The 14,436-nt window shown below is 35.4% G+C and overlaps 1 protein-coding gene across 1 annotated transcript in view; it reads left to right on the top strand.

The window, feature by feature from the left end:
• Chd6 (chromodomain helicase DNA binding protein 6) overlaps positions 1-14,436 on the top strand; it is a 222,271-nt gene that overhangs the window by 104,109 nt on the left and 103,726 nt on the right. Inside the window, exon 6 of the mRNA XM_026383173.2 lies at positions 14,036-14,098. Within this exon, the coding sequence (XP_026238958.2) occupies positions 14,036-14,098 (63 nt within the window). The remainder of the gene's footprint in view (positions 1-14,035; positions 14,099-14,436) is intronic.

Here is a 14,436-nt window from a genome sequence, read left to right as displayed (position 1 = left end):
AATTCCCCTGCCTCAGCCTCTTGAGCTGCTGGGAGCCGTTGGGATTACAGGAGTTGGTCACTGCCCGGCTACCCTGGGGCATTTCTAAGGCAAATGTTTATTGTATTTTCCCTGGGTGAATGTAAAACCTCTGATACCATGCACTATGCTAGAGGCCACTTTTGAACCTTTGATGGCAAGCTGTAAATGTTTGTTAATTTGAAAAGTGATTTGCTTACTACACCCCTCCTTATGGTTTTTTAAATAAAAGTAAATGAAGTGGTTAGTTGAGGTTTGGGGTGAATAGGGTTGAAAGTTTTTGTGATTCACCTTGCCCTCAGAATAAATTTTTTTAATTATACAACATACAAGTAAATGAATTAAAATGGTCTTCTTTGAAGGATAATTTGAGAAAATTCCAAGCAGTTAAGAACAGATGGTGGTTATGGAAGTGTGTTTGGCAGGCAGATTTAGTTTATATCTGTGTGTATCTGTATACACTGAGTGTTTATACACATATGATCATGCTTTTATGCACAATTGCTGTCGGGAAAAAAATCTTAATTTTCCAGTTTCCTTCCTACTTTGATGTGTATTTGGGAAATGCTATTCCCTTTTCCTTTTTTAAAGATAGAATAAAAGCCTGTTTTCAGTGTTTTGATGATCACCGTTAATTTTTAATTTTTATAATTTTCCATTTATATAAAGCTAAAAAGGAAACCAGGTAAATGAGAACTCTGCAAATTGAGATGGAAGCTAAGTGGGAAAGGGGGCTTGACAGAGAGCACACCCAGGGTACTTTGCTTCTGTTTCTTGTCCTGGGTAGTAGTTACAGCCTGAGTTTTTTCCTTTATAACTCTTTTGTTAAACTGTTTTTTAAAAAGACACAGCAGTTCTTTAATATTAGGGCTGAAACCCCATTATTTAATATATGTTAAAAGATAAATTTTATTTCAGACTACTTAAATGTTAGTTGAAAATTTTCTATAATGAAGAATGTTGTAAGCCTTACATCCTTTTAATAAGAGTAAAGACCTCTGCTTTCTTATCCACATTTTAACATTTTGTTAGATTCGGTTCTAGTAAACACTCTGAGGACCGGTTAAAATCCTATCACAAGAAGCCATCTCTTACCTTTTCTGTTCTTCAAGGTAGGTAAGAATAAGAGAATATTAGAGACTTAAGGGAACAACCTATTCTAAGTCTCTGAGGGAGAAGCATGTTTACTATGTATGAAGAACAGACAAGGAGCCTTAAGAGGTAGCAGATGAGATGAGAGGGTAAATACAGATCCTGTAAGTTTTGAAGACCATTGGAATGTCTTTGGCTTTACTCTGAGTTAAGGAGGAGCCTTTTGAAGCAATAAAAGCGGAGTAGTGGGGTGGGGGGAGCAGAGGAGTAAAATACTAAAAAAGGCAATTCTGAATGTTGTATTGAAAAGAGACTTGTGGGATAAGAACAGAAGCAGGGAAGCCAGTTAGGAGGCCCTTTGGGAGTAATCTGGGTGAGAAATGAAGGTGGTATTGACCAGGGTAGAAACAGGAGAAAGAACTGGTTTCTGGAAATATTTTAAAGATGGAAACAAAAAGAGTTTTTGGCCAGTCAGATGTAATATTTGGAGAGAAAAGAGAAATAGATTAAATCGGGATTTGTTATTTGAGTACCTAAAAGATAGAGTTTAATTTAACTCAAATGGGAGAGGACTATGCGAGGTCAGAGGTAGGGAGCAGGAGTGTTGGCTAGAAGACCAGGCTAGGAGTTTAGTTATTGGGTATTTTAAATTGAAATACCACAAGAAAATCAAATGGAGATGGCAAGTAACGATTAGATTACAATTAGAATCTGTAGTCAGGGGACAGTTTCTGAGCTAAATGTATAAATTTGGCAGGTATCACAATGGAGCCGTGAGGTGATATGAGCAAGAGAAATGAGTATAGACAGAAAAGAGAAGAAACCCAGAAACTAGGCCCCAGGCAACTCCAGTAATCAGTTAATACATAAGATTTCCCCTACCTATCAGATTGCGATAGACAGCATTCAACTACAATGTTGGGATTAAGTTACAAAAACCATATTTTTAAAGATATCTAATAGCTTTGGAAGCATCAAGAATTCAGTGAACTAAAATTCTTGACAGTAAAGAGCCATTCCTAGGGGAGCTGACAATAGCTGGCTGTTGTCTTCTCCGAAGACATTTCCCAGTTTTAGGAGCAGGCTAAGGTGCAGACTAGGCCCATAGAGAGAGACTCTTCTGGTTTGAAGAGAACCCCACTGGCCCCATTAGTGATTGAACATATACAAAGGTCGGTGAAGTGATTGGAAACTAAGGAACCCCTAAAGCAAAAGGTTTTCTCCCTGGAGACTTTTGCTGAATTTAGGATAGCCCAGGAAACTAGGAGCTCAGCAAAAGACAAATTGAAATCTCATAGTCTCACAGTACACAGGTGAAAAAAAATTCACTAGACAGATAACCGACCACAAAAAATTCACTCTCTCATACAATCGTTGTCATACTTTTAACCTTCTTGGGGTTGGAGAATAAAAAGCTACTCAAAACCTCAATAGGGTGCCAGTGGGACATGTCTTTAATCCCAGCGTCTCAGGATGCTGAGGCATAGAGATCACAAGTTCGAGGCCAGTCTCAACGATGAAGTGAGGACCTATGCAACTTAGTGAGACCCTGTCTCAGAATAAAAGGGCTAATGATATGGCTTAATGTTAAAGCATCTCTGGGTTTAATCCCCAGTACTAAAAACAAACCAACCAACCTCCATAGGGTATGACTCAGGGCTCAAGAGAATAAAGATCTGCCAGCCTCTCAATTCGGTGACCTTGGACATTTGTGTTCTGGGAACTTGAATCTTAACATGATAACCCAGGCCTGACCCAACTCAGCCTACTAGGTGGAAGAAACTACCACTTTTCCCTGTTTGTCTAAGAGAAAATTAAAAAAAAAAATTGTAATAGGAACTGTTTGGGAACTTTTTATCCACAATGTCCAACATGAAGTAAAAAGTTATTAGAGGGTCTGGGGTTGTGGCTCAGTGGCAGAGTGCTTGCCTAGCATGCATGAGGTACTGGGTTCGATTCTCAGCACTACATATCAATAAATAAAAAATAAAGGTCCATTGACAACTAAAAAAATATTTATTAAAAAAAAGTGATTAGATAAGAGCCTGGAAAATGTGACTAAAAATTTAGAGAATAAGCATTTAGTAGCAGCAGACCCCAGGTGAGCCCAGTGTTGAAGTTAGCAGAAAAGAACTTAATAACTATGATAAAATGATATATATGATAAGTGTTAAAATAAGGAGAAGATGAATAAGATAAATTTTCAAATGAAGACTCCCAAAATCAACTGCTGAGAACTGAAAAATTTGATTATAAAATTCAGAACCCAGTAGATAAGTGTAAAAGTATATTAGATAGAGCATAAGATAGAATTGGTGAGTAAGAAGACAGATTAGAGCAAAATTTCTAAGTGGAAGCACATAGAGAAAAAGAATGGAAAAGCAAAACATGAGACAAGTGGGGTGCAGTATAATATATATCAGAATATATTTCTGACTTTAGTCCTAGGCATAGAGGAGATTGAAGCAGAGCATCATTTGAAGACAGAATTAATGACCAGTAGAAGATATCAACTATACAGATGTAAGCATGCAGAATAAAGATAGAATTTTAAAGGCCACAAGAAAAAAGTATCAGATTACGTATAGGAGGAAACCAATTTGGATCTCAGCAAATTTCTCAACCCAGATCATCAAAGCTAGGAAGTCCTGGAACAACATATACCAAGCTCTGAAAGAAAATGTATGACAACAAGAATCTTATATCCAGGAAAATTAAGCTTCACATTTGATGACAAAATAAAAAACTTCCATGATAAACAAAAGTTTAAAAAAGCATTTACAACTAGAAAGCCTGCACTACAGAACATCCTCAGCAAAATATTCCATGAGGGGGAAATGAAAAACAGCAATGAAAATCAGCAAGAGGAGGAAAAGCCAATCAGAGGAGAAAGCAAGTCAAGTTAAAAACCAAAAATAAACCAAAATGACTAGGAATACAAATCACGTCTCAATAATAACCCTCAATGATAATGGCCTAAACTCTTCAGTCAAAAGACATAGACTGGCAGATTGGATTAAAAATAGACCTAACAATATGCTTTCTTCAAGAGACTCGTCTCATAGGAAAAGACATCTACAGACTAATGGTGAAGGGTTGGGAAAAAACATACCACTTACATGGACTGCATAAAGAAACATGGGTTTCCAACCTTATGTCAGATAAAGTGGACTTCAAGTCAAAGTTAGTCAGAAAGGATAAAGAAGGACATTTCATAATGTTTAAGGGAATCATACATCAATAAGACATAACAATCATAAATATATATGTTCCCCAAAATGGAGCATCTATGTAATCAAATAAACTCTTCTCAATTTTAAGAATCAAAGAAACCACAACACAATAATACTGGTGAGTTTAACACAACTCTTTCACCACTGGTTAGACCGTCCAACAAAAACTAAACAAAGAAACTATAGAACTCAATAATACAATCAGTCATTTAGACTTTACAGACGTATATAGAATATTTCATCCACCAACAAGTGAATACACATGGAATATGATGGACATTATTATCCAAAGTACATGTATAAAGACACGAATTGGTGTGAATTGTATACAACCAGAGATACAAAAAATTGTGCTCTATATGTGTAATAAGAATTGTAATGCATTCCACTGTCATATAAATTAAAAAAATAATTAAAAAGTGAATACACTTTCTTCTCAGGAGCTCATGGATCCTTTTCTGAAATAGACCATATGTTATGCCACAAAGCAACTCTTAGCAAATACAAAAAAAAAAATGGAGACATTACCCTGAATTCTTTTAGATCATAATGGGATGAAATTAAAAATCAATGATAAAATAAAAAATAGAAACTACTCCAACACCTGGAGACTAATCATGTGCTATTGAATGAACAATGAATACATCAGGGAGGAGATAAAAAAATTGTAGAGATAAATGAGAACACTAATACAACATATCAAAATTCCTGGGACACTGTGAAGGCAATGCTAAAAGGAAAGTTCATTGCATTGAGCTCATTCATTAAAAGAATAAAAAGTCAACAAATAAATGATCTAACATTACATCTCAAAGCCCTAGAAAAAGAACAAGAAATCACCACCAAATTTAGTAGAAGACCGGAAATTATTGAAATCAGAGCTGAAATCAGTGAAATTGAAACAAATGAAAAAATTAACAAAAATGAAAAGTTGGTTCTTTGAAAAAATAAATAAAATTGAAAAACCCTTAGCCATGCTGATGAAGAGAAGGAGAGAGAAAATTCAAATTACGAAAATTTGTGATGAAAGAGGAAATATCCCTACAGACACTACAGAAGATAACTAGAAACTATTTTGAAAATTTATATTCCAATAACATAGAATATCTTGAAGACATTGACAAATTTCTAGAGACATATGATCTACCCAAACTGAATCAGGAGGACAAACACAATTTAAACAGTTCAATTTCAAGCAGTGAAATAGTGGACACCATAAAAAGCCTCCCAAGGAAGAAAAAAAATGCCCAGGACCTGAGCCAAGTTCTACAAGACCTTCAAAGAAGAACTAATACCAATACTCCTCAAATTATGCCATGAAATAGAAAAGGACAGAACTCCTCCAAACTCATTCTGTGAGGTTAGTATCACCTGATACAAAACCAAAGATACATCAAGGAAAGGAAACTTCAAACCCGTATCCCTGGTGAACACAGATGCAAAAATTCTCAATAAAATTCTGGCAAATTACATTCAAAAACATTTAAAAGATAATGCACCATAATCAAGTAGGGTTCATCTCAGGGCAAGGTTGTTTCAACATATGGAAATCAATAAACATAATTTATCACATCAATAGACTTACAGATGAGAACCATGTAATAGATAACAAAAAAGCATTCAACAAAATACAGCACCCCTTCATGTTCAAAACACTAGAAAAACTAGAGATAGTAGGAACATACCTCAACATTGTAAAAGCTATCTATGCGAAGCCCAAGGCCAACGTTATTCTAAATGGAGAAAAATTGAAAGCATTTCTTCTAAAAATTGGAACAAGACAGGGATACCCTCTTTCACCACTTCTACTCAACATAGTTTTTGAAACTCTAGCTAGAGCAATTAGACAAAAGAAATTAAAGGGATACAAATAGGAAAAGAAGAACTCAAACTATCACTATTGGCTGATGACGTGATTCTATACTTAGAGAATCTAAAAAATCTCACCAGAAAACTTCTAAAACTAATAAATGAATTCAGCAAAGTAGCAGGATGTAAAGTCAATATCCATAAAATGCATTTCTATACATCAGTGATGAATCCTGAAAGAGAAATTAGGAAAACTACCCCATTTACAATAGCCTAAAAAAACAAAAACAAAAAATTAAGAATCAACCTAACAAAAAAGGTGAAAGACCTCTACAATTAGCTACATAACACTAAAGAAAGAAAATAAAGAAGACCTTAGAAGATGGAAAGAGATCTCCCTTGTTCTTGGATAAGCAGAATTAATATTGTCAAAAATGGCCATACTACCAAAAGTGTTACACAGATTTAATGCAATTCCAATTAAAATCCCAAAGCCATTTCTCATAGAATAAGAAAAAAGCAATCATGAAATTCATTAAGAAAAATAAGAGACCCAAATTAGCCAAAGAATCCTTAGCAAGAAGAGTGAAGCAAGAGACACCACAATACCAGATCTTAAACTACAGAGCTATAAAAACAGCATGGTATTGGCACCAAAACATACAGTGGGGGAAAGATAGCCTCTTGAACAAATGGTGCTGTTAGAATTGGAAATCCATATGCAGCAAAATGAAAATAAAAACCTGTCTCTCACCAGTCACAAAACTCAAAGTGGATCAAGGACCTAGGAATTAGTCCAGAGACTCTGCCCCTAATAGAGAAAAAGTAGGTCCAAATCTTCATCATGTCAGATTAGGCCCCAACTCCCTTAACAAGACTCCTAAAGCACAAGAAATAAAATCAAGAGTTAATAATTGGTATGTACTCAAACTAAAAAGCTTCTTCTCAGCAAAAGAAACAATCAGTGAGGTGAATAGATAGCCTACATTTTGGGAGCAAATTTTTGCCATAAACATCAAATAGAGCACTAATCTCCAGGATATATAAAGAACTCAAAAAAACTGAAAAACACCAAAAAGAAAAACAACAACAACAACAACAAACCCAATCGATAAATGAGCTAAGGAGCTGAACAGACACTTCTCAGAAGGGAGAAATGCAAATCAAAACTATTCTAAGATTTCATCTCACACCAGTCAGAATGGCAGTTATCAAGAATACAGACAACAATAAATGTTGGTGTGGATGTAGGGGAAAAGGCACACTCATACATTGTTGGTGGGACTGCAAATTGGTACAACCACTCTGGAAAGCATTAAGGTGATTACTTAGAAAACTTGGAATGGAACCACCGTTTGACCCAGCTATCCCACTCCTCAGTCTATACCCAAAGGACTTAAAATCAGCATACTACAGTAACACAGCCACATCAATGTTCATAGCAGCACAATTCATAATAGCTAAACTGTGGAAACAACCTAGATGCCCTTCAGTAGATAAATGGATAAAGATAAATGTGGTATGCATACACAATGGAATATTACTCGGCATTGAAAGAGAATAAAACTATGGCATTTGCAGGTAAATGGATGGAGTTAGAGGATATCATGCTAAGCAAAATTAGCCTATCCCCAAAAACCAAAGGCCAAATGTTTTCTCTGATTAGTGGATGCTGATCTATGATCGGGGTGGGGGTGAGGGCTGGGGGGAATGGAGAAGCTTTGGATTGGTCAAAGAGTAGGGTAGGGAAGGGTTATGGGGTAGGTAAGATGGTGGAATGAGATAGACATCATTTCCCTAGGTATGTGTATGATTGCACAAATGGTGCGTCTCTACATGGTATACAATCAGAATTGAAATGTTGTGCTCTATTTGTATATGATGAAATGAAATACATTCTGTTGTCATGTACAACTAAGTAGAACAAATAAAAACATTTTTTAAAAAAGAATAAATGGTATGGCTTTAAACTGAAAAGCTTTTTCACAGCAAAGTAAATAATAATGTGAAGAGAGAGCCTATAGAATGGAAGAACGCACATCAGATAGAGCACTAATCTCCAGGATATGTGAAGAACTCAAAACACTTATCACCAAAAAAAAAAAAAAAAAAGCAAACAAATAACCCAATCAATAAATGGGCTAAGGAACTGAGCAGACACTTCCCAGAAGAAGATATACAACCAATAAACAAATATGAAAAAAGTGTTCAACATCTCTAGCAATTAAAAAAAATGCAAATCAAAACTACTCTAGGGTTTCTTCTCACTCCAGTCAGAGTGGCAATTATTAAGAATACAAGCAAAAATAGTGTTGGTGAGGATGTAGGGGGAAAGATACATTGATTCATTACTGGTGGGACTACAAATTGGTGCAACCACTATAGAAAGCAGTATGGAGATTTCTTAGAAAAATTGGAATGGAATCAGCTATCCCACTCCTCAGTCTATACCCAAAGGACTTAAAATCAGCATACTACAATCTGTATAGCAGCTCAATTCACAATAGTTAAACTGTGGAACCAACCACCTACTCTTCAATAGATGAATAGATAGAAAAAACATGGAATATTATTCAGCCTTAAAGAATAATGAAATTATGGCATTTCCATCCAGTGAAGACTATCATGTTAAATGAAGTAAGCCAATCCTAAAAATCCCAAGGCCAAATGTTTTCTCTGATAAGTGGATACTGATCCCTAATGGAAGGGAAGGGGGTTAAGGAAAGAATGTAGGAACTTTGGATTGGGCAGAGGGGAGTGAGGGCAGGGGAGGAGGTATGGAGGTGGGAAAGATGATGGAATGAGATGGACATTATCACCCTAAGTGTATGTATGATTGCATGAATGGTGTGATTCTGCATCATGTACATCCAAAGAAATGAAAAGTTGTGCTTCCAAATAAAAAGATACCAACCCATACACTTAATATAAGGTAACCCCTGCATAGGGACAAAAAAAAACAAAACTGCACTTAGGCATGTCTTGCACCATAGAAATCAGAGACTAAAAAAAAAAAAAATCCTAAAAGCCATTGGAAAAATGTGAGAATTTGAATTTGGGAATAAGAAAAGATTCCACCATCATCACTTATATTTAGTAGAAATATACTGGACGACATGACAATAAGGCAAAAGAAGAAATAAGTTGTTTATAGATTAGAAAGGAAGATAAAACTGTCATTATTTGAAGGTAACATGACTGTGTTTAAGGAAATTTTAACAGAATCTATAAACCACTACAATTAATGTGGACTTAGCCAAGTTGTTTATAATATATAAAGATAATACACACACACACACACACACACACAACCCTTTTCTGTATACTAGCTGTATGAAATCAGGAAAGGATAGTTATAAAATTCCATTTGTAATAGCATCAAGTATTAGATACCCTGGAATGACTCAAAAGGCATGCAAGCCCTGTATACTAAAACATCATGCTGAGAGAAATTAGAGATCTAAACAAGGGTGTGTGTGTGTGTGTGTGTGTGTGTGTGTGTGGCAGTTTTGTGAGTGAAAGTGTCTTTAGAAATGCTGAAGACCTAGACTACCCTAAGGTGATCTTGAAAATAACAAGTTGTAAGATATACTTTAAATAAGACTTTGTAAACGAGCTACAAGAATAAAGACAGCCAGGCATATGCCTATAATCCCAGACACGCAGGAGGCTGAGACAGGAGGATTGCAATTTGAGGCCAGCTTCAGCAACTTAGTGAGGACCTCAGCAACTTTGTGAGACATTGTCTCAAAATTTAAAAGAAAAAAGAGAGAAAAATGGATATGTGGCTTAGTGATAAAATGCCCCTGGGTTAAATTCCCAGTACCAAAAGAGAAAAAGAAGAAAAAAGGGAATAAGGACAGGGTAGCATTGCTGTAAGAAACAACAAATTGACTAATGAAACAAAAAAGAGCTATATTAGACACTACCAGCCATGTGTGGCTATTGAGCACCTGAAATGTGGCTAATCAAAATGAGGTGTACTATAGGTGTAAAGTATACGCTATATTTTGAAGTAGGAGAAAAAGAATTAAAAGTATTTCCTTAATTATTATATTGAGTACATGTTGAAATGATATTTTGGATGTATTGGTTTAAATATATTGTTCAAGTCAGTTGCACATGTTTGTTTCTACTTTTTTAATGTGACTACTAGAAAATTTAAAATTATATATGTGGCATAGTGGCCTTAGTACCAAAAAAGATTTATTAAGCTAGACACAAAAAATACTACTCATAAGACAAAAGATTGATGAAGTAGATTATGTAAAACTTCTTTTTGTCAGGACAACGTTAAGAGTTTGAAAAGGTGAACCATAAACTGCTAGAATTTTTGTAATCTATATATCTGACAGAGGACTCTATTTAAAAAACTTTAAATAAATAAAAATGACAATCTATAAAGTAGGCAAATAGCTTGGATAGGAGGTTCACAAAAGAGGATGCCCAGTGGCTAATAATTATATGACAAGGTGCTCAGCATCCTCAGTTACCAGGGAAATGTGAATTAAAGAGACAATACTACATATCCACTAGAATGGCTAACATGTTAAAGATTGACTTCAGCAGGAACTTCCAAATGTTTCTTATGGATATAAAAATTGTTGAAATCTGGGCTGGGGATGTGGCTCAAGTGGTAGCATGCTCACCTTGCGTGCGTGAGGCAATGGGTTCGATTCTCAGCGCCACATAAATGTGAAATAAAGATACTATGTCCACCTAAAAACTAAAGAAATAAATATTTTTTAAAAACTGTTTAAAAAATTGTTAAAATCACTTTGGGAAAATTTTGGCAATATCTATTAAAATAAATATATACCTACTTCATAACTCCACTCTTGGGTCTATAGCCAGGATAAATGAGTATATTTTTCCTCCAAGAGACATACAATTCTTATGAACTTTATGCATAATACAAAAATTAGAAGCAACCCAATATTCTTTGATAGTAGAATAGATAATAGTGGTGTATTTATAACAAAACACTTGCACAGTATTAAGAAAGAATGAATAGCAGACTATATTATTTCATCTGTATAAAGTCTAATAATAGGCAGAGTGAATCTATAATGGTAGAAGTCTCATAGTTTCTTCCAATAGGTCACAGCATTTTCCAGAATATTAGAAATGTTCTATAACTTGGTCTGGATGCTAGTTATATTAGTGTGTGTCTATGTTGAAATTAATCAGGATACACACTTGAAATTTATACATGGTAAAACCTTAGTAACTCAGCATTATCTTTAATAGTTCCTTGATGAAGACTTTGGTATGTGTGTGTGTAGTCTCTTTTTTTTTCTGTAAAACTGCTGCACAGCCATTAAAAAGTACCTAATAAAAAGCATGGAGTGGAAATTTAGAAAGGAAATGAAGTAAGAAGTTGAGAAGGAATTAGCTCATTATCCAAATTTCTCTGAACTAAGCACTTGTTCCTTTACTGACTATCCCCTTGGAACAGTCTAACTTTTTTTTGGCTGTATGGGCTGTGATAGTAGTCTTGCCACTCATGAAAGTACACCTAATTTTGGCCCTATGTAATTACTATCAAACATCAAATTTCTGAGCGTGTAGAGATTTACTTTTTAATTAAGTGACATAGATCAAGAATAATAGTCATCTCATCTGTGGCCCCAGAGAGTTTGGTAGTTTTATTTCCTCACTATATTTCCTTATATCTCTCTCCCTTATTTCTTAGCATTCAACAAATAACTACTGACTACCCATTTTTGCATCAGTGAATCAAACAAACAAGGATCCCTGCCCTCAGAATGTTTATATTGTAAAGGGTCAGAATAGGCAATGAGCAGTAAACGGCCCCTCCTTTCCTCACCTGTGCTCAGGGTCAAATACCTAAGCAGAAAAACAGAAGCTTAGTCTATATTCCAATCCCTTCTTTTGCAATTACAGTTCAGTTGCCTTCTTGATGAGCAGCAAGAAACAAGTTTCGTCATTTTGGATTAACTTTGTCATGGCACCTAGCATGATTGCCATGTGTCTGGAGGAGTTAGTAAATATTTGTAACCTTTGAAAGCATCTGCCTTGCCTGCTTACTGATTTCCATAATTCTTTGCTGCCATATCTCCTTCCTTCTCCCCCTTCTTAACCCTTATCACTTTTCTCAGGAAAACTTAATTTAGGATCTTTTTTTTTTAATTTATTTTTTAGCTGCAGTTGGACACAATACCTTTTATTTTACTTAATTATTTTTATGTGGTGCTGAGGATCGAACTCAGGGCCTCACCTGGACTAGGCAAGCGCTCAACCACTGAGCCACAACCTTTATTTAGGATCTTAAGAGCTAAAATGTTTTTTGTTTTGGTTTTTTTTTTTTAAGAGAGACCCGGGCCGCACGCACGCTAGGCGAGCACGTTACCGCTTGAGCCACATCCCCAGCCCCTAAAATGTTTTTTGATAATGGCATGGCTTTAGCATGGTTGAACCTTGGAATGAGTAGACTGAAGGTGATATGCAGCACAAATCATCCTTCTGGAATATTCCAACCAGGAACCTAGAATAGTGAATTTTCAATATATTAGTGAATTGGGATTGTTATGGTTAGTGTTCTTTTCATCACTGTTTAAAGTCTCATATTGTAATAGTGGGAAAGGTCATAGTACATAGAATCTACCAAAATCTCAAAAGAATGTTAAACATAAGTCTTTCTGATTCAGTGCATTCTTTTTAAGTTTGTCATTTTTGCTCCTGATTTTGTTTTATCATAAATAGTCTGTAGGGCCAGATGTAGTGTCACACACCTGTAATTCCAGCAACTTATGACTGAAGCAAGAGAAGCATTAGTTCAAGACAAATTCAGCAACTTGGAGACTCTGTGTCAAAAAGTTTTAAAAAGGACATGTGATGGAGCTCAGTGGTAGAGAGCCCCTGGGTTCAATTCACAGTACTGCAAATAAATAAATATATACATACTCTGTAGAAAGATATAAGATATTTCACAGAAATATGAGCCTAGAAAGTTTATATGTTTCCAGAGTAGGAAAGAAGAGTTTGTTTTCATTTGGGATTTGCAGTTAAAGGATTGTCAGTGAAACACCAAGCCATTTCCAGGTACAGAGAGGAAAAGGTGTACAGTGTAATAGAGCATTGTTATGCCTTCTTTTTGCATAGTGCTACTATTCAAAGTATATTTTCATATACCATTTATAATCCCTTAATCTTAATGAGATATTTTTTCTACTACTATTTGGAAACTAAGTGATATCAGTTGGCTTGCTCAAAATCAATAGCTAGCTGGTAGGTGTTAGAATTGGAACCTTCTGATTCTAAAGCCTCCAGATTCTTTTCTGCTATAGATTTTTGGAAATTTTATGCAGCAGCATCTAAGAAGCTTTGAAGAGAAGGGATGTCCCAGGACCAATTTTAGTGATGCTAAAGGCAGATCTCAAATTGAATCTGAAAAGTAGAGTGGCTTCTCTGCTCTGCAATAGAGTAGTGCCCAGAGGTTAAAACACACCTCTTTGAATTCTAGCTTATCAAAATGTTTGCCATCTTTTAGTCACTCTGTGGGTTGATGGGAGGGAGGCTTCAGTATTCAAAGGAGGATTTTTGAATGAAGTAATCCCTGTTTTAGTACAGATTGAGCATCCCTAGTCCAAAAATCCCAAATACAAAATAGTCTAAAATCTGAGCACAATTTTGACCACCAACATGATGCTCAAGAAGTTTTTTAAAATTTAGATTTTTGGATTAATGATACTCAACTGGTAGTGAATACAAACACTCCAAAATCTGACAAGCTGTGAAATCTGAAGCACTTCTGGTCCCAAGAATTTCATATAAGGGATGCATAACCAATGCATCTTAGAGAGTTATTCTCTTGGACTTTGGGTCCAATAATGTACTTTCTTTTTAATCTCTGTCTCCAGGAGCCTCCAGAAGATGATGCAAACATCATTGAGAAGATCCTGGCATCTAAGACTGTCCAGGAGGTTGGTGATTCATGTTTCTAGTTTTTATGTCACTAGAATACATTGCACCCTTTGTGAAGAGATATTTGACTATAGAACCTAAAATGATCATCTTAGCTGGAATAAGAGCTTGGCAAGAGTATTGTGTGGCTGGTCAACACTTACTTTTACCCTCATGGAGGATTTTAGGACATAAAAGTATTAAATATCTAGAATAGGTCAAATTGATAATGTTCTCCAGTATGAACCTAGCAAAGGTATTTTTTATCTGTAGTTTATAATCATCAGAGACCATAAAGAAGAGACAGAAAAATAATCTTAATGGAAATATAATGGGATTTTTTCCTTAAGCATCTCAG

This window comes from Urocitellus parryii, chromosome 6 (genome assembly GCF_045843805.1).
Source record: "Urocitellus parryii isolate mUroPar1 chromosome 6, mUroPar1.hap1, whole genome shotgun sequence".
Lineage (NCBI taxonomy): Eukaryota > Metazoa > Chordata > Mammalia > Rodentia > Sciuridae > Urocitellus > Urocitellus parryii.
Note: the sequence above shows the minus strand (reverse complement) of the source record. Positions and strands in the feature narration are given on the sequence as shown.